The following is a 17,080-nucleotide window of genomic DNA, read 5'->3' as shown; positions in this document are numbered from 1 at the left end:
TCCAGTGAAGAAACCAAATGGTGAGTACAGACTAGTACAGGATTTGAGAGCGATAATTGGAATAACTAAAGATATTTACCCAGTGGTAGCTAATCCTTACACGTTGTTAATATCTGTGAAAGAGAAATAGAAATGGTTTACTGTAATTGATTTAAAAGATGCCTTTTTCTGCATACCCCTTGACAAAGAAAGTAGGAAACTGTTTGCCTTTGAGTGGGAAAATCCAGACAATGGATGGAAAACCCAGCTCACCTGGACACGACTCCCACAAGGATACAAGAACAGTCCAACCCTATTTGGAAGCCAGCTGGTTAAAGAGCTGGAGATTTGTACTGAGAATGGGCAAGTTCCGAGGGAGCAATACCTGCTGTGACAGTATGTTGGTGATATACTGATAGCTACAGAGGAAAAGACAACCTGCAGAAAGGTAACAATTGAAATTTTAAATCAGCTGGGAATGGGAAGTTATAAGGTGTCTAAAGAAAAGGTACAAATTGCCCGACAAACTGTGATGTACCTGGGATGTGAAATCTCACAAGGGCAATGAAAGCTGGGTACTGATCATATTCAAGCTATTTGTGCCATTCCAGAATCCCTGAACCTACCTGAGATACAAGTTTTCCTTGAGATGGTAGAGTGGTGCCGTGGATCATGGACTATGGACTAACTGCAAAACCCCTGAATGAAGCCCACAAGACACAGCCGTTTACCTGGGGCAAACCACAGAAGGAGACCTTCCTCAAACTGAAGGAGGCATTGACAACAGCTCCAGCATTAGGACTGCCTGACCTATCCAAAGATTTTCACCTGTTTGTGCATGAAAGACTATACCTAGCACTGGGAGTGCTGACCCAAGGTTTGGGAAGCTGGAAAAGGCTGGTAAGCTGCTTCTCCAAACAACTTGACCACGTGAGTGCTGGATGGCCTTCGTGCCTGGGGGCAGTTGCAGCCACCGTGATGCTGACACAAGAAACTAGGAAACTCACGATGGGTAGACACATAGATGTCTATGTGCCACACATGCTGAGCACTGTTTTAGAACAAAAGGGGAGCCATTGGCTATCTCCAAGCAGGATGATGAAATTCCAGGTAATCCTGACTGAGCAGGATGATGTCACACTAAAGACAACTAACCTCTTGAATCCAGCTTTGTTCCTAGGTACCACAACTGAAGAATGCCCATTAGAGCATGGCTGTGTAGAAGTAATAGAGTACAGCTATTCAGCAAGAGAAGACCTGAAAGACAACCCACTGGAGCAACCAGAGTGAGAGCTATTCACAGATGGAAGCAGCTTGGTGGAGAACAGGACCAGATACACTGGATATGCGGTTACAACAGTCAGTACAATAATGGAGGCAAAAGCATTATCAGCAAATACATCTGCCCTGAGGGCAGAACTGGTTGCCTTAACCAGAACACTAGAATTGAGTAAAGGGAAATCAAAAAGCAGACTGGACAGCCCGACAGATTGCTCGAGAAGTGCAAACAACAATGGCATTGATACCTTTAAAGATTAATGTATCTCAATTTAATTTGCCTCCAAAACCAAAATATTCAATAGAAGATGAGAAACTGGGACATTTGCTAAATGCACAAAAGGATTCAGAAGAGTGGTATGTAACTACACAAAGACAAATAGTGTTAACCCCCTTGATAATGAGAGAAGTTCTACAAATTAGACAGAACAAATGTCCTTGGGGTGCACAGGCATTGGTAAAATTGCTAAAGCAAAAATTAATCTCGGTACGGATGCTAACAATGGCAAAATCAACTCAGTGGCTAGACACAGGCACAGCTAGGAAGGATTAAGATAGGAATAGAATCAAGATGACACTTAGCAAGAACCATCTAGTGAAGTGAGATTTAGGTGGGCCCTAGAGTCTTTGCTCGGTCCTATAGCAAATTATCAGAATAGAGAAACAGGTCAGGTAAATAGACTAGCAAAAGTCACCTGGGAAAGATTTAAAAAACTAAATGTACAATTACAAGCCATCACAAAAATGACTTTACAAAATCGATTTGCCTTAGATTTGCTACTCCTGAAAGAACATGGAGTGTGTGGTTTTTTTTAAGGGATAGATTGATCAATGCTGCATCCACATCCCAAATGTAACTGAAGATGTAGAATATGACATCAATCAGTTGCAACAAACAGAGCATGGAGCACAGGAAGAGCAAAAGGATTTGACTACATGTTGATTAGGCAAAATCTTCAAAGGGTTAGGGTAGAATGTGCGTTCATGGATTAAATCTATCATTGAGAGTGTGATAATCTTACTAATTGTATTTTTAGCAATTTGGTTAGTTTACAGCATTTTAAAAGGAGAAATACAGAAGAAAACATCCTGGAACCAGAAAATAATAAAGGCACTGACACGAGACCCACACCCTCCATCCTCTGGTTCTCCAGTTCGTGACAACATCCAGGACAGTGTTTACATCAATCAAGGATTTGAAGAACACCAAGTATCAACTCAGAAACAAAGGACTCTATCAAGTGAAAACATTTGCACTTATAGTGAAGTGAAAATGCTTTCAAAGGGTGGAATGATAGTAAAAGGTTCTAAAATCTTAGAAAATTCGGAGACTTAGAAAGAAAGTTAGGTTTGGAAAGCCCTGGGAAAAGTAGGCCCTGAGAAATGTTAGGCCTTGTGCTTGCTAAAGATCAGGTCAAACTGCACCTGTGTAGTCAGTATATGATAAATATTACAATTGTTAGATGTGATTAGATATAATTATTGTTTAAAGAACATGAGGAACAATGTTAGGGATCTAGGGGGGATCAGGAGAAATCCATGCTTGGATAAAAACAATGCATACAATAGAATAATGTAATTTTAATAATTAATATGTAAGATTTATAATGAAAGTGTATAAAACATGTTCAACTCCAAAGCAAATCGGGTCAGATTTGGGTATGTGTACCCCTGACACCCAGAGCCCTTCATATAAATAATATATATATATATATATAATATATATAATATAATATATATATATAATATATATAATATAATAAAGAACCTTCATATAATCAATCTGTGGTTATGTGTGATCCTGAACGCTAACAGTGTCATGGTTGAAAGTTAAGTGTTATGAAAGAAACTTCAGATTAAATTAACTGCTGAATGGTTGAATTAGTCAATTACCTAAGACATCTGATCATTTGTTTTATACAAATGCCTTTTAAAAATTTACAGTGTTTTAAGCATCTTATGGCTGCTATTCTTAAACCCCTTGCTTTGAAAATGACTTAAGAGACATCTTTCCAGATGAGGCCTAAGGCTCTGGCCAAGCCCTCACATTAGCTGGATAAAGAATTTACCAATAAACCCAGAAGTTTTCAGCATCAAAACAATATTCAGGTCAATTTGACTTGGCAATTAATGAATTAATATAGCAGCTGGATTTTACAGTGAGCTTGGAAAATTGTTATCAAGACATGATTTTCCAGTCTTCCATTGATTTATCAGCTGTGGCAGACTCTGGGATGAGAGTATATATTTCGTATATTCAGCAATTCATGTTACAAATTATTCAGATAAGTTTAATATTGCATAATATTAATTATGCAGCTTCTTCAAAAGTTTTTGATTTCTGTAAAAATGTTATTTCCTATGTGTATACATGTGCAAGTGTTTCAATTTGATGGCTTTTCATTGTCATAACAAAAAAATGCAAATACCTTACTTAATTACAAAAAATAAGAAAGGGTGGGGGGAACCAAGGCTATGCCTCAGAAGTATAAAAACCTTATATATCTTAAATTTTTGGAAAAAGTGTAAAGATCTTATATCTATTACAAATAATTCTTGAACAGTCCTTTTTAAACAAGTCTGTTACAAAGCCAATTCCATCAATTATCAGGTATTGTTCTAACAGTACTCAAGCAAAGTTGAGAGAGAATTCTTTGGTCCTGGACAAAAGTTCAGAAGTAAGATTAAAAATTAATTTCAATTAATAATTTGGAGGAAAGTCTATGTTTGTGTATTCACAGGTTCAAAGCAGAAGTAACTTCCTAGCAAAGAACATGGAAACTCCTCAGCTGCAGAGACAAGCAGACAGCCCAAAGAGCAGAAGAGCGAGCACGCAGATGTGAACTGTATCAAGACACAGCTGACAGCTGAACAGCTTGGATCCCACATGCAAGAGCAATGGACTTTGGGTTTCAAGTGAAAGAGTGGGAAAATTAATATTGTAAAGCCTCATTTGTTAAAGCATGAGTGAAAGAAAAATAACCCTTCTTGAAAAGTAATCCAAGAAAAGATTTGGGTTGATTATTTTTATTGTTTTTTTTAAAAAAAGAGAGGGGCAGATGTTGGAGTCTGAGATAGAGATTGTGTGCCCTTGTTTCTAGTACTTAGTTCTAGGAGTCAAAGAAACACTGAATTTCATATGACATGAAATTCATGAGCATGTTTTCATGGTGATATATGAAAACAAATGTTAAAGTTAGATAGGAAAAGTGTAAGTGTGTAGATTAGAAAGGTTCTTAAATCACTGGGTGAAAAAGTAGTTTAGAGAACAGGAGACAAGGTGGAAGATTTAGGATGTTGTCTCTTGTCCTTCTCCTTTCTTCTTCACGTTCCTCTCCGAGGGGTTTTTGGGTAGTAGTAAGTGATTGGGTAAAAAATGCCGCAGTGCAGCGCACAGGTGTTGGGTCATTGGGTCAAATATTTATTGGAATAAAAGAAAAAGGACTCCTCTGTCTCCTTTTTGGACATAAACCTCTGGCGTTTGTGGATTAATTTTCCTGACAATTGTTTCTAAAAATAACTTGAATAACAGGTGCAATTTAGTTAGCAAAAATCAATTCCATTTATTACAGTAACAATCTTTGTCAATTAGTGTAATTCCTATGTAATTTCTCATTTCCCACATGCATTTTTCACCTGCTCTTACCTGGCCTTATCTCCCCTCAGGCCCCGCTCGTCCTCGCCGAGTCCGGCCCGCGCCGGGGCCGCGCCGGGCGCGCGCGGGGCCGAACGCAGCGCCCCCCTCAGGCCGTTGCGCCGCGGCCGTTGCGGCGCCAGTCGGAGACAGATCGGTGCCATGGCGGAGCTGCCGCTGCCCGCCGGACTCAATGCCAGCACCTTCCCCGCCAAGCTGTGGCGCCTGGTGAACAGCCCCCGCGTCCGCTCCGTGCGCTGGGACAGCCAGGCCCAGGGCTTGCTCATCGACCGCTTCCTCTTCGAGCGGGAGCTGCTCAGCCCGGCCGGCGCCCACGGAGGGGGCGGCCAGGGGGCGGGGGCGGCCCCGGACTCCTTCAAAGCCACGCACTTTGGCAGTTTCGTGCGCCAGCTCAACCTCTACGGCTTCCAAAAGGTGCCGGCATGGCTTGGCTCAGCTGTGCCGGGCGATGCCGGGGCTTGGCTGCACTTTATGAACCCAAACTTCCGCCGCGACCGCCCCGAGCTCCTGCTCCGCATCAAACGCCTGACCAGGGCCAACAGGCAGAGACTGGCGGCGGGGCTGGAGGTGCGGAGCCGCCAGCCCAGCCGCCTCCAGCGGCTCCCCACGGACCGGTCGCTGCCCGCCTTCCCCAGCGGGCAGCCGCCCAGAGCCGGTGAGACGGGGTGGGAGCTGCGGGCGCGGAGGGAGGCGTGGGCTTTGGCCGTGGGCGCTGCCCGGCCGGGCAGGAGCGGCCCCTGCCCGTGCTGGGGCTGCTCAGCGCTGCTGCCCCGGCCGGCACAGGGGCTGTCCTTGGGCAAGGCAGCTGTGCCGGCAGGGCCCGGGAGCTGTGCCGGGCTGCCGGGGGCTGCGGGACAGTCCCGCCGCGCCTGCGCTCGCCACACGCTGGCCCGCTCGGCCGGCAGCCGGCCCGGCCCTGTGCCGTGGCTGGCGCTGCTCATTGCGCGGCCCTGGGACGCTCGGGGAGCTCTCCGGGAGTGCGGCTGAGCCGAGGGCTTGGGCGTGCTCAGCCCCAGCGGGAGAGGGAGCCTCCTGTCCCATTTGGAGCAGAGGGGAGAAGAGCTGGCACTTGGGTTTCTGGCAGCTGCCTCCTGCCAAGGCTTGAACGGACAGGGGAGAGCTCAGTAGACAGGGAGCTGCTTGTTGCAAAATGAATAAAATCCCATACACCCGTGTGTGTAGAGTTGTTTATTTCAGTGCTGGAGGTGAGGAGGATTTCTCCTCCTCATTCATCCACCTTTGTCAATTGCTGTGGTATATATTTAGAAATTATTGCTTGGTGTTACTATGTCATTATAACATATGGAACTAATATACACATATTATACTGTATATTATAATGTAATATAATGTATTGTATTGATCGTATGTAATATATTATAATGTATATTATAGACTCTGGAACGAATTTACGTAGTATAATCTCATGGCTATAGATAGTTCTTTTTCACTGTGCTTGCGCCTCCCCAGTTTGGGGGTCATTGGGGGTCTCTGACGAAGGCTTCCAAAGTCGTCCTTGCATCTGAACTTTTTAACTTTGTTTTCAGAGCATGCACAGCTGTGGTGTTCCTTGGTCAGTCTGGTCCTCACCGGTCTAATTGCTTTATCTTGTGGCTAATTGGCTTGACGTTTGCTAAGTTTTCATTAGTACTATACTTACCTATCTCTGAAACTGACCACCTGGGGAGGTGTTAATTTTTTTTTCCTGGGTGTCCAGCACTGAGCAACCAGTTAACCATATACTAGCCACCACAATGCATAGAAAGACATCTATATCAGGTTAAATAGATCCATGAAGTTATGATTCAGGTTCTATTGATACCTGGTGATACAGATCTGTCAGGTTCTATTGATATCTTGTAAGTCAACCTATAGAAGCAGCTTGTAAGTTTGACTTAAGTTCTATAGGCATCAAACCCCCCAAGACATGTGGTGATATTTTTCTTTCTCAACCTGTTTTGGGAGGAGGTGAGCTTTTGTTTTCCCAGACAAAATCACAGTTGCTGCCAAGGGAAACACAGCTGAGGAGCAGGAGTGACCCAGCCTTCCCTTTGCTTCCTTTCTTCTTCCCTCCCTGCTGCACAGCTCCCTTGCTCCAGAAGCGCGATGCTGCCTCACCTGAGGATTCAGAGCTGCCTCCAGGCCCTTGCAGGAGAAGTGCAGCTGCTCAGGAGAGTGAGGCTTCCCCAGCACGTGCCAAGAAAGTCTGTGCCACCTCTGGACTTGTTGGGGCTTCACCAGTGGAACCATCAAGAGAGCTCATCCAGAGATTTAATCTCCGCAAGCTCACGGTTCCACTGGTTCGCCTGGACCTGAAACGCCATCCTGAGCTCATGGTTCGCCTCACTCCAGTCGACCCTGAAGCTGCTTGCAGGGCCCTTGGACAGAGCAACAGCTGCTCATCTTCTCAGCAGCACAGCCCAGCCTGCCACCCATCAGGTAGGGAAAGAGTTTCTACCCTTCCTTTTCCAATAGTTCCTGGCAACTGAGCCTTTCAAGTGTTTTCCCTGAGTCCTCTGTCATGGCTAGATCTCAAGTGAGAATCACGGAGAAAGTGTACTAGGAAGTGGGACTGTGAATGCAAAAGGATTCTCTGCTCTTCCTGTCCTTCCTGCAGATGTGGAGGTTGTTGTGGGCATTTTCCAGACAGCCTGTCTGCTGAGGTGCAAGGGCAGGGCGAAAAATATTGCCCGCCAGACAAGTGGTCAGTGTTAGGTGAACTCCCCTGTTTCTTGGAATGAAGTCCAACTAGGACGGTGATAGGATATTGCAGATGTTTCAGACTGACTGGCCTGCAAATCGGGCCGTGCCATTGAAATGAGCTCTGTGTGACTCAGAACAGCTGCAGCTGCAGAACATGGCCTCACCTACAAGGTTGCTTTTCGAATAAACTCCCAGTTGAATTTCTCAGTGTGTGCCTGAAGATGCGGGCTCACCTTGGGTGAATGCACGTTCTGTGGCCTTCTGTGTTGAGAAACTCAAGCAGCCAAATCTAAAAGCTGCTGGGGAGATAGGGAAGGCTGTGATTCTAAAGTTTTTGTGTGCCTTTGGAGCAGAAGGGAGAAGAGCTGGCAGCTGGCTTTCTGGCAGTTGCCTCCTGCCCAGGAATGGCAGCGGGACACTTTTCCCAGACAGATGAATAAGTACGGGAGAGCTGAGTAGACAAGGAATTGGTTGTTGCAAAGCTTCAGAACATGTGGGGAATTTTCTCCTTCTCACCCTACTTGGGAGGATGGGAGCTTCTGTCTTCCTTGGGAGAAGTACAGTTGCTGCCAAGGGAAACACAGCTGAGGAGCAGGAGTGACCCAGCCTTCCCTTTGCTTCCTTTCTTCTTCCCTCCCTGCTGCACAGCTCCTTGGTGCCAGAAGCGCAGTGCTGCCTCACCTGAGGATTCAGAGCTGTCTCCAGGCCCTTGCAGGACAAGTCCAGACCCTCAAGGGCATGAAGCTTCCCCAGCACTTGCCAAGAAAGTGTTTGCTCCATCTGGACTTGGGGTTTCATCAGGCCAGCCAGGCACACACAAATTTCAATCCCAGCCAGAGCTCATGACTCCACCATTTCCTGCGCACCATCAAAGCACTTCTGCGGCCTCTCCAGAGAGCAGCAGCTGCACTTCTCCAGAGCAGCACTTGCCAGCCAACATCCCATCAGGTAGGGAATGTGTTTCTCCCCTGGCTTTTCAGAAAGATCACAGAAAGTGACTGAAGTATTTTGCCACGGTGCTCTGTCATGTGTACATTTGATTGTGACAATCAGGTGTCAAGGGTCCTAGGAAGCAGGATCATGAATATCAGAACAATCTCTGTCTGCTTTTCCCGTCCTTGCTGCAGATTTGGAGGATGTTCTGGGCATTTTCCAGGCAGCCTCTGTGTAGAGGTCAAAGGGCGAGGCAAAGAACATTTCTCCACAACTGGTCGGTGTCAGGTGAACTCCCATTTTTCTTTGGAGGAAGCCAAACTAGGACTCTGATGGGATATTGCAGAGTTTACAGATTGTCTTTTGTTGAGAGGAAATACAAGGGATGGCACCACTGTGCTTTGAGACGATTTATTGCTTAAGTAGCCCAATAAGAGATCAGTCCCGAGGCATGAGATTTACAGGCAACAAGTCAACCACAGCTCGAGGAAGTTATGAGTTCCTTCTCCACATGGCAATATATAACTTTTTAGTCCAGTAGACAGTTGACACCAAGTTTGTTTTCACTTCTTAAGCGCTTATCACCTTTACTTGATTTTGCCACACTGCGTCTGTCTTTTAACCAACAAGCTCACAGGTCACGTATTCACACACACTTCTGTTATAGTTCCTAGATCTCTAACTTACTTTATAAATCACATTATTACACTTTATACCTCCAACTATTTTATTTAATATAATTTCTTACTTACTCGTGGCATATTCTTACTTGCAACTGTAAGAACAATGGTTTAGAATTACTCTACCTAATGTCTGTGTACTTTCATCACTCCATCAATCCAGGCTTTTTCTAAGGCTGCAGATTTTCCATTTCCAACAGTCTCTCCCGCAAATAATGCTATGAAATTTCAGTGCACGCTGTGAGTCCCCAGAACAGTTGCAGCTGCAGACCATGGCCTCACCTCCATGGCTGCTCCTTAGAATAAACTCGCAGTTTAAGTTTAGCTCATGTGTCTGCACCTCTGGCCTCATCCTGGGTGAATGCACTTTCTGTGGTCTCTTGTGAGGAGAAACTCAAGCAGCCAAATGCCAAAGCTGCTGGGAAGATGCAAAAGGCTGTGATTCAAGGTGATTATGTCTGTGTGTATGTCTAGATCGGTTTCACAAGCCATACTTTAATCTATGTACACGTTGATTAGGATAATACTTTTGAAGGGGAAGAGCTCACTCTTCCAATTCCCTGGGAAGTTTTGAATACCTTTCTGGAGTTGAGGTTGCTGTGCGCTTCCTGTGATGTTTGATCCAAGGCAGCAATAAGGCTCTGCGTCCCAAAGCCTCATTTTGGAGCCTCACCGATGTTTTTGGATTCTTCCAGCTGCCCCCGGCACTTCAGTCCCCAGTGCTCCAGCTATCAGTGCTGGTTATGCAGCATGGAGAGCCCCAAGCTGGGTATGGAGTACTCCTGGAGAAGAGGAATTGCCACCGCTGGATCTGGACCTTGTTCTGGAGACACTGGAGGAGATGCTTTCACCATCTGTGCCTGAAAGGTCTCCCTCTGCTCAGGTAACTCCATTGGACAGGGATGAAAGGGGCTGGACTGAGAGCTTCTGAATGTTGTTGCATGGCTGAGAAGCAAAGGCTTCTTGAATTCAGCTGGGAATGGACACGGAAGGATTTGCTTGGTCAAGCAAGATTTGCTAAGGAAGAGGGAATGAAAAGGGGGAATAGCCCTTAAGTGAGGATGAGAGGTGTTTGCCAGGTTTGGATGCTCCTTTTTCTGGGAAGAATCCCTGGTGCAGGGGCATTTGTGGGGAGGAAGTGGAAGCTTGGTGGGTTCTAGCAGGCTTTGTTTGATGGGAAATAAGAGCGTTTGCAGAATTGCCACTGAAGGCAGAGTGGGAAGGGCATGCAAGAGGTGCCAGCAGCAGATGTGGGCTCTGCCTCTCTTGGGCTGGAAGGCCAAGGCAAAGCAAGGGCTGGGCTGCAGCTGCTCCTGCAGCTGCTGCTGCTGCTGTGTGAGCCCTGCTGTGCGTGTAGGCATTCCCAGAGCTGTGTGTGGGGATGGGCATTGCCAGAGCTGTGTGTGGGGATGGGCTGGAGCTGCAGCTGTCTTGCCCTCTCAGGAACCTGGTGCCTGCAGTCCAGTTTCCAGCTGGGAAATGCTCAGCTGGGCAAACTGGCCAGTCTTGCTCTCCATGTTCCAGAGCTCAGTCACCTTGTGGGAAGAAGAGATGTGTGTTGCCAGACAGTCCCTGCAAAGCTGCAGCCTGCATGAGACTGTTGTGCTTCGGGCTGTGGTGGCAAAAGCACATCCCTGTGCCAGGAGCTAGCAGGACTCCATCCTTAGCGCCCACTCCATGGCTTGAGTGTCATCCCCACGCTCAACAGCCTTGTCAGCCTTGACAGCTCTTGGAGCATGTTGGAGAAGTCAGTGTTTTGGACAGTTGAAGGCCTCTGGGGCCCAGAGCTCCTTGTTAAGAAGGGATTAAGTGTGTGAGCCGTGGAGTCTTCAGGGGGCAGATGTCTTGGTTTTGAGGCGCCATGACTTGTGTGATTGGTGAGAAGGACAAGGTTGGTGCTGGCCATGAAATGGTTAAGGACTCCTTGAAGCCCAGGGGCTCCTCCTGTGTTGAAGAGCAGTTCAACCAGGGCCCATTAGTCCTTGTGTTTGACAGATTCCCCCTTGGACTTTGGATTTCCTTTTTTCTTCAGTCTTGTCTCTTCCCAGACTGGCCCGGGGTGTTCAGTTTCTGCATTGGCACAGGCCTTTTTGCATCTTATTCTACAACTTTGCCAAAGAATTTCTCTTCTTTCATTTAATATGCAGACCCATTGCATGGGTAGATTTCTTGTTGAGGAAGGGCAGACTGGAGGTGGGGAGGGGGATTTTTTGGAACTGCCCATATCTTCTTGCCAAGCACGATGAGCCTTTGTCTTCTGCAAACTCCCGCGTATATACCAGTTTTCAAAAGCAATTTGTTGGTGCACAGAAGGAAATCTGGCAGGCTCTGATTGTATCCCTGCAGAATCTATTGGTTGATCTTTGCGTTTCCTTCTTTCTGTTTTTCTTTTCAGGTCAATGCTAGTGTTGCCCGTGGCTCTTCAGGAGGGGAGGCTGTGAACAAGGCTGCAGCAGAGGGAGCTTTGCCTGCTTGCGGGAGCCGTGTGAACGTTTGCCAGGAGCCCGAGGAGCTTGGTAAGGAGTGAGCCCAGCCTGCTTTAGAGAGATGGGAGACAGCTGCTCTGAGCCTGCCTCTGACAGGAAGGGAGATCAGAAGAGTTGAGTTCTTGTCTGCAGCAGGGTTGGTGCTTCCTGGTGCTTTTAGTTCAAATCCTGCACTGGCACAAGCTCCCCGAGCCCTGCCCCTCCATGCTTTTCCAGAGGCTCTGACACCGAGTCCTCTGCTGTGGCAAGAGAGCTGGCAATAAACCTGAGCTGGTGGCAGTTGTGTCACCAAGCTGCGTGTCCCAATTGGTTCCCAGCTCACAGCAGCCTTCAGCTTCAGCCACTGCAGTGAGGACTGACGTCTCTGCGTCAGCCCAGAGAAAGAACAAGGCTGGGCTTCTTTGTGGCAGCTGGCACTGTCTGTGTTTCAAGCCCTCGGGGGTGCCATTTGCACTGGGAGGGTTGTGAATTGATTGGCGTACTTCAAAACTTCACACACTGGAAAACTTGGAAGGATCCCTGTTCCCTTTAAAGAGCAGGCTTCAGATTCTCAAGTGAGAGTGTGCCTTTCAGGCCATCCTTGACAGCCTTTGCTAGCAGGACAGTTTACTTGCAAAGGGAAAGCTACACGGAGGCCAGCATTGACTGAGAGCTGCCTTTCCTTCCCAGATATCCATGTGATCTACCTGGCCAGAAGGGCTGCCCTGCGTGGGAAGAAGGATCAGAGGGAGAGCCTGTGACCATCGAGCAGGTGGCATCCCTCTGTTTATAGATCTAGTTAGAGATTTTTTATCTTGATTTCTTTATCCATATAGTTTACAAGTATAGATTGATAGAGTTGTATTTCTAAGTGTATCTATTTCTACATCTATATAGTTTGTATGTGTAGTTCTGGATACGATACGATTTTATTTCTACGTATACAGTTACATTTATAGATTTTAAAATTTGCATTTCTATATGTGTAGAGTAACATTTCTATGCGCACAGAGTTCCATATCTAAATGTGCATAGTTCTTTAGTTAGAGCTATATAGATGTAGAGGTCCATAGATTGAGCTGTGTAGGCCTAGGCTGCATTTTTGCCTCTTTCCCCCTTGGCTGCCTTTTTCATCTCTTGTTTTTCCCGCTGTGCCCCTTGTGTCCCCCTGTGCTGGGTCCGAGCTGGGGCCGGGCCAGGCGGAGCAGCAGTTGCAGCCCTGGCTGTCCCTGGAGCGGTGGGAGCTGCCGCTGGCCCCAGGCACTGTCCTGTGAGGAGCTGCTGAAGGAAGCTGAGACTGAGGGGGCTGAGGAGGCGCTGATGCTGAAGGGACCTTGCAAACCTTGAGGTGTGAGGGGCACTGAGGGCTGTGGGGGAGCAGAGGGCCATGGTGGCACGGAGGTGACAGAGGCACGGGCTGAGGGCTGTGCCGGCTCTGAGGGGACACAACGGCTCAGAAGGGACTGAGCGGGGGGAGAGGCCTGGGAGAGGCCCAAGAAACTGAAGAGGGGGCTGGGGCTTTGCCGAGAGGACGGCGGGGCTGAGGGGATGGAGGGGGCCAGGAGGGAGCACACAGAGCTCAGGGACTGCAGCTCTGCCAGGCCTTGCAACCAATTGCAGAGCCTCCACTTTTGCCACCACAGCTGTGCTGAAGAGCTTGAGGACAGGCAGACACTGAGAGGAGCCAGCAGGGAGAAGCTGAAGGCCTGGAGCAAGAGCAGTGAGCAGGGATGTGCTGGGGCCACGCGAGAGCCTGGGTGAGGCCCCAGGGCTGGTGAGGCCGGGCAGGGCTGAGGGTGGCGTGGGCTTTGGCCGTGGGCGCTGCCCGGCCGGGCAGGAGCGGCCCCTGCCCGTGCTGGGGCTGCTCAGCGCTGCTGCCCCGGCCGGCACAGGGGCTGTCCTTGGGCAAGGCAGCTGTGCCGGCAGGGCCCGGGAGCTGTGCCGGGCTGCCGGGGGCTGCGGGACAGTCCCGCCGCGCCTGCGCTCGCCACACGCTGGCCCGCTCGGCCTGCTTGTTCTTGCCAACCCTCCTGGGGAGGCTCGGAGATTTTCGCTTCCCTGCTGGAAGTGCAGCTGCTGCCAAGGGAAAGGTCCCAGCACTGACTCGCTCTTCCCTTTGCCTCCCAGATGTCCCATCTGCTGTCCCTGTCCAGGAGAGCTGCTCTGCATGGCAGGAAAACACTGAGGGAGAGGCTTTGAAGATGGGGCGGCTGGGATCCCTCTGATTATAGCTCTGTTTAGAGATGGATGGCCTTGCACACAGACAGGGATAATTAAGTGAATATTTACATGTGTATGTACCGATGCAGTTGTATGGATATTTAGATTGGTACAGTGACATTTGTATCTTTTCCAATAGTTTTGTTTTATATATCTATATGTATATATACTGTATGAAATATGTAATATTTAATCTATATTTCCATATGTAGATTGTTATAGATGTATTTGTAGAGGTATTTAATTCTATTTAAACATGTATAAAATGGTAGAGTTGTATAATTCTATCGATCGAATTCTTAGTACAGGATTATTTAGAGGGAGACACTGATATTTTTGTATTTCTAGATGGGCTGTAAACTTGTAGTAATCTGTAATAAATTAAGTTGTTAAACACCTCATTGATCTTTGTCTATAGTGACTTGTAGAGGTTAGCAGGAAGTTAAGTTTTTGCCAACTGAAGTTGGTATTTGTATATTTTTTCATGGCATTGTTGTGCTAATATAATAAATGACTTTTTTTAAACTTAATGGAGATTTTGATAGTTGTGTATTGTCAGCGCAGGTGTAGCAATTTGTAATAAATGACATTTTTCAACTGAAATGGATTCATGTGTATTTGTAGCTCAGCTGTGCGGCTGCAGCAATCTGCAAGCAATGACATTTATCAGCTGAGATGGGTGGTTTGTGATTTGTGCTCTCCAAAGCAATGGGCAGATGGAAATGCCATGACCCTGGAGGATTTTGGTGATGAAAATCTCCAGCCACGCCCAGCACATGCCCCACTTGCGCTCAGGCTGGGCAAGGAAAGCGCAGATTTGGGCTGGCAGCAGAGCCACACATTGGCTCAGAACTCGCTGCACAGGTCTGCTGAGAAAACTCTGGGACTCTGCTGCGTGTACAGCTCCAAGCAGGAGGCAGCGGGGCAGGAGAAAGCATTCACCATGAAAAAACAAAGAGAAATTGTGTCCAAACAGATGTGAGGATACTCTGGGAGTTTGATCAAATGCTCTAACTCACCACTGCCTAGGCTCATCTTCAGCAAAACTAGTTTGTTCAAAGCTGAACACCTTCCAGGAAAGAGAGATTGCACTTTCCCCTTCACTTGCCTTGCTGTGTGAGTGGAAGATGTCCTTCCCACAGGGAATTTTTGCCCTTCAGCACCTCCCTCACTCCCATGAAATCAAAGATTATGTGCTACCGCGTGGCACCATAAAGGAAAAGAGCCCTGCCCTGGTGACAGTGTGTGCAAAGTCTTCCCTTCTCCTGTCCCCACCTGGCACAAACTGAACCATCCCCTTGCTGTCCAAACTGCGCCTGAGGTGAGTGAGGGCTCCAGGAGCTCAGGAGGGTGCAACACCAGCACAGGTGGGAAGGTTTTGCAAAGCTTCCTAAGCATCAGTGAACTTTGGCTTTGCCGCTCTTCCCCTGCAATATTGTCCTACTCATGAACGGGCTTGGAGGACACCGTGCCGCCAGCTCCCGCAAGTGAAGTTTGTTCTCTTCAGGGCTGGAATGGAGGAAAATGCAAATGGTTCTTTTTGGAGTGAAATTTGGGCTTTGGTGCAGCTGGGTGAGGTCCCTTATTTGCTGTGGAAAGTAGAGGAAAAGCTTTAAATTCCCAACAGAAGCTGCCTGCCAGCCCACACAGAGACCTGAATGAGGCCCAGGTGTGCTTGCTGCACGCTGCTCCAAGGGAAAAGCTGGAACAAAGTCCCCTTTGATTGGAGATTGAGCCTCTGTCCTGATGAGACACTTGTGCTTGGCTTCTTTTTCCCCCTTGGACTGAGACTGATGAGAGAGGGGCAGTTTTCTCTTGTTCGCACTCGGTTGTTTATTCTTCTTTTATCTGCATTACATGCATACAAGGTACAAGGAGCTACGTGCACTAAGATATAGAAAGGTGCCAAATGGCTAACAAAGATCTTCAAGGTTTTTTATGTGTCCATTTACCCAATTAACAAACGCCAAGTCAATTATTTTTCTTAGTGACCCAATGACCCAACACCTGCTCACTGCACTGCGGCATTCTTTATCCAATCACTTACTACTACCCAAAAACCTCTAGAAGAAGAAGATGAAGAAGGAGATGAAGAAGGCAAAGGAGACAACGCCCTAATTCCTCCATCTTGCCTCTTCTTTCTTAAACTAGCTTTAACCTTCCATTTCAATTTTCTCACCCAGTGACTTAAGAAAGCTTTCTAATTGACACACTTGCACTCCTAGTTTTTCTATTGAACTGTAACAGTTGTTTTCATGGTGTTCTATGAAATGCAGTGCTTTCTTGGATGTCAGAGCCAGCTATCAAAGGGAAGGGCACACACTCTGTGCTTCTGACTCCAAGGAGCCTCTATGTAGTGCTGTCTCCGGGGCTGTTGGTGGGAAGACACGGTAATGCAGGCAGAAACTGTGGCTGGGTGAGTTCCAACAGCAAGCTGCTCCTCCAGAGTGAGGGACGAGGCCAGCCCGAAAGCCTGAAAGGTGTTGTGGCTACTGGAGAAGGCTGTCCTTGTGCAGGGCTGGCATTCAAAGGGGACCTTCCCACCTTGTGCTGCTGACAAAGGGCAGCTGGCGGCCTTCCACAAAACACTTCTTTTGTGCAGCTCTTTGAGATGTTCCAGCCAACAACAATTCCTGCTGCTCACACCAGCCCCTTTCCAAGCAGGAGGAGTTTTGGATAGGCAGCCTGACAGTTCTCTTAGGCAAGAGAAGAAAATCCTCAGCTGAGTGTCACCAAGTCTCTGTCAGAAGCGGCATCCTCAGTCCCTTATCTCTTGTTGTTGTCTCAGCCATGGAGGAAGTGGCAGGACATCACTGATCCTGGAAGGGAAAGCGGAAGGAGGAAAGGCAGGAGCCGTCCCTGGGGCCTTGGGAGCAGTGAGAGCCATCCAAAATAGGAGCTCTGCTGGCTTGTGGAGATAGGAGTGACCAAGGCAGCAATGCTCTGTGTGAGACTGGAGCCATCTGGGAATAGGAGCATGGAAATAGGACCTTGTAAAACAAAGAACAAGGTGCCCTTGGATATTTGCCAAAGCTTGGGCAGGCTCTGAGCCACCTGATCTAGTGGAAAGTGTCCCTGCCCATGGCAGAGGGGCTAGATCTACAGGGTCTCCAATGTCCCTTCCAACTCAAGTTCCTCTCTGAGTCTCAATTACAAGCCCATCATGA

The 17,080-nt window shown here is 47.6% G+C and overlaps 2 protein-coding genes across 3 annotated transcripts in view; both read left to right on the top strand.

The window, feature by feature from the left end:
* The window catches only part of LOC147649094 (uncharacterized), a 111,796-nt gene extending 97,280 nt beyond the window's left edge, over positions 1 to 14,516 (top strand). For both annotated transcript variants that reach the window (XM_086864982.1, XM_086864980.1), the window contains one exon: positions 14,186 to 14,516. The gene's annotated coding sequence lies outside the window, so the exon portion shown is untranslated. The remainder of the gene's footprint in view (positions 1 to 14,185) is intronic.
* LOC147649095 (uncharacterized) lies at positions 5,017 to 11,773 on the top strand. Its single transcript, XM_086865040.1, has 5 exons — positions 5,017 to 5,567; positions 6,998 to 7,351; positions 8,264 to 8,563; positions 9,924 to 10,111; positions 11,624 to 11,773. Exons 1-5 carry the CDS (start codon positions 5,054 to 5,056, stop codon positions 11,753 to 11,755), a joined length of 1,488 nt encoding a protein of 495 aa, XP_086721166.1. The 5' UTR covers positions 5,017 to 5,053; the 3' UTR covers positions 11,756 to 11,773.
* Positions 14,517 to 17,080: the final 2,564 nt, after the last annotated feature.

Source organism: Cyanistes caeruleus, chromosome 28 (genome assembly GCF_971803275.1).
Source record: "Cyanistes caeruleus chromosome 28, bCyaCae1.hap1.1, whole genome shotgun sequence".
NCBI classification, from domain to species: Eukaryota; Metazoa; Chordata; class Aves; order Passeriformes; family Paridae; genus Cyanistes; species Cyanistes caeruleus.
Note: the sequence above shows the minus strand (reverse complement) of the source record. Positions and strands in the feature narration are given on the sequence as shown.

Bases quoted from the DNA above. Each gene is read 5' to 3' on its own strand.
- LOC147649095 (XM_086865040.1), top strand. From the start codon at position 5,054: ATGGCGGAGCTGCCGCTGCCCGCCGGACTCAATGCCAGCACCTTCCCC. The intron at 5,568-6,997 runs GTGAGACGGGGT...CCTGCTGCACAG, and splicing joins CGGGCAGCCGCCCAGAGCCG to CTCCCTTGCTCCAGAAGCGC. The intron at 10,112-11,623 runs GTAACTCCATTG...TTTTCTTTTCAG, and splicing joins AAAGGTCTCCCTCTGCTCAG to GTCAATGCTAGTGTTGCCCG.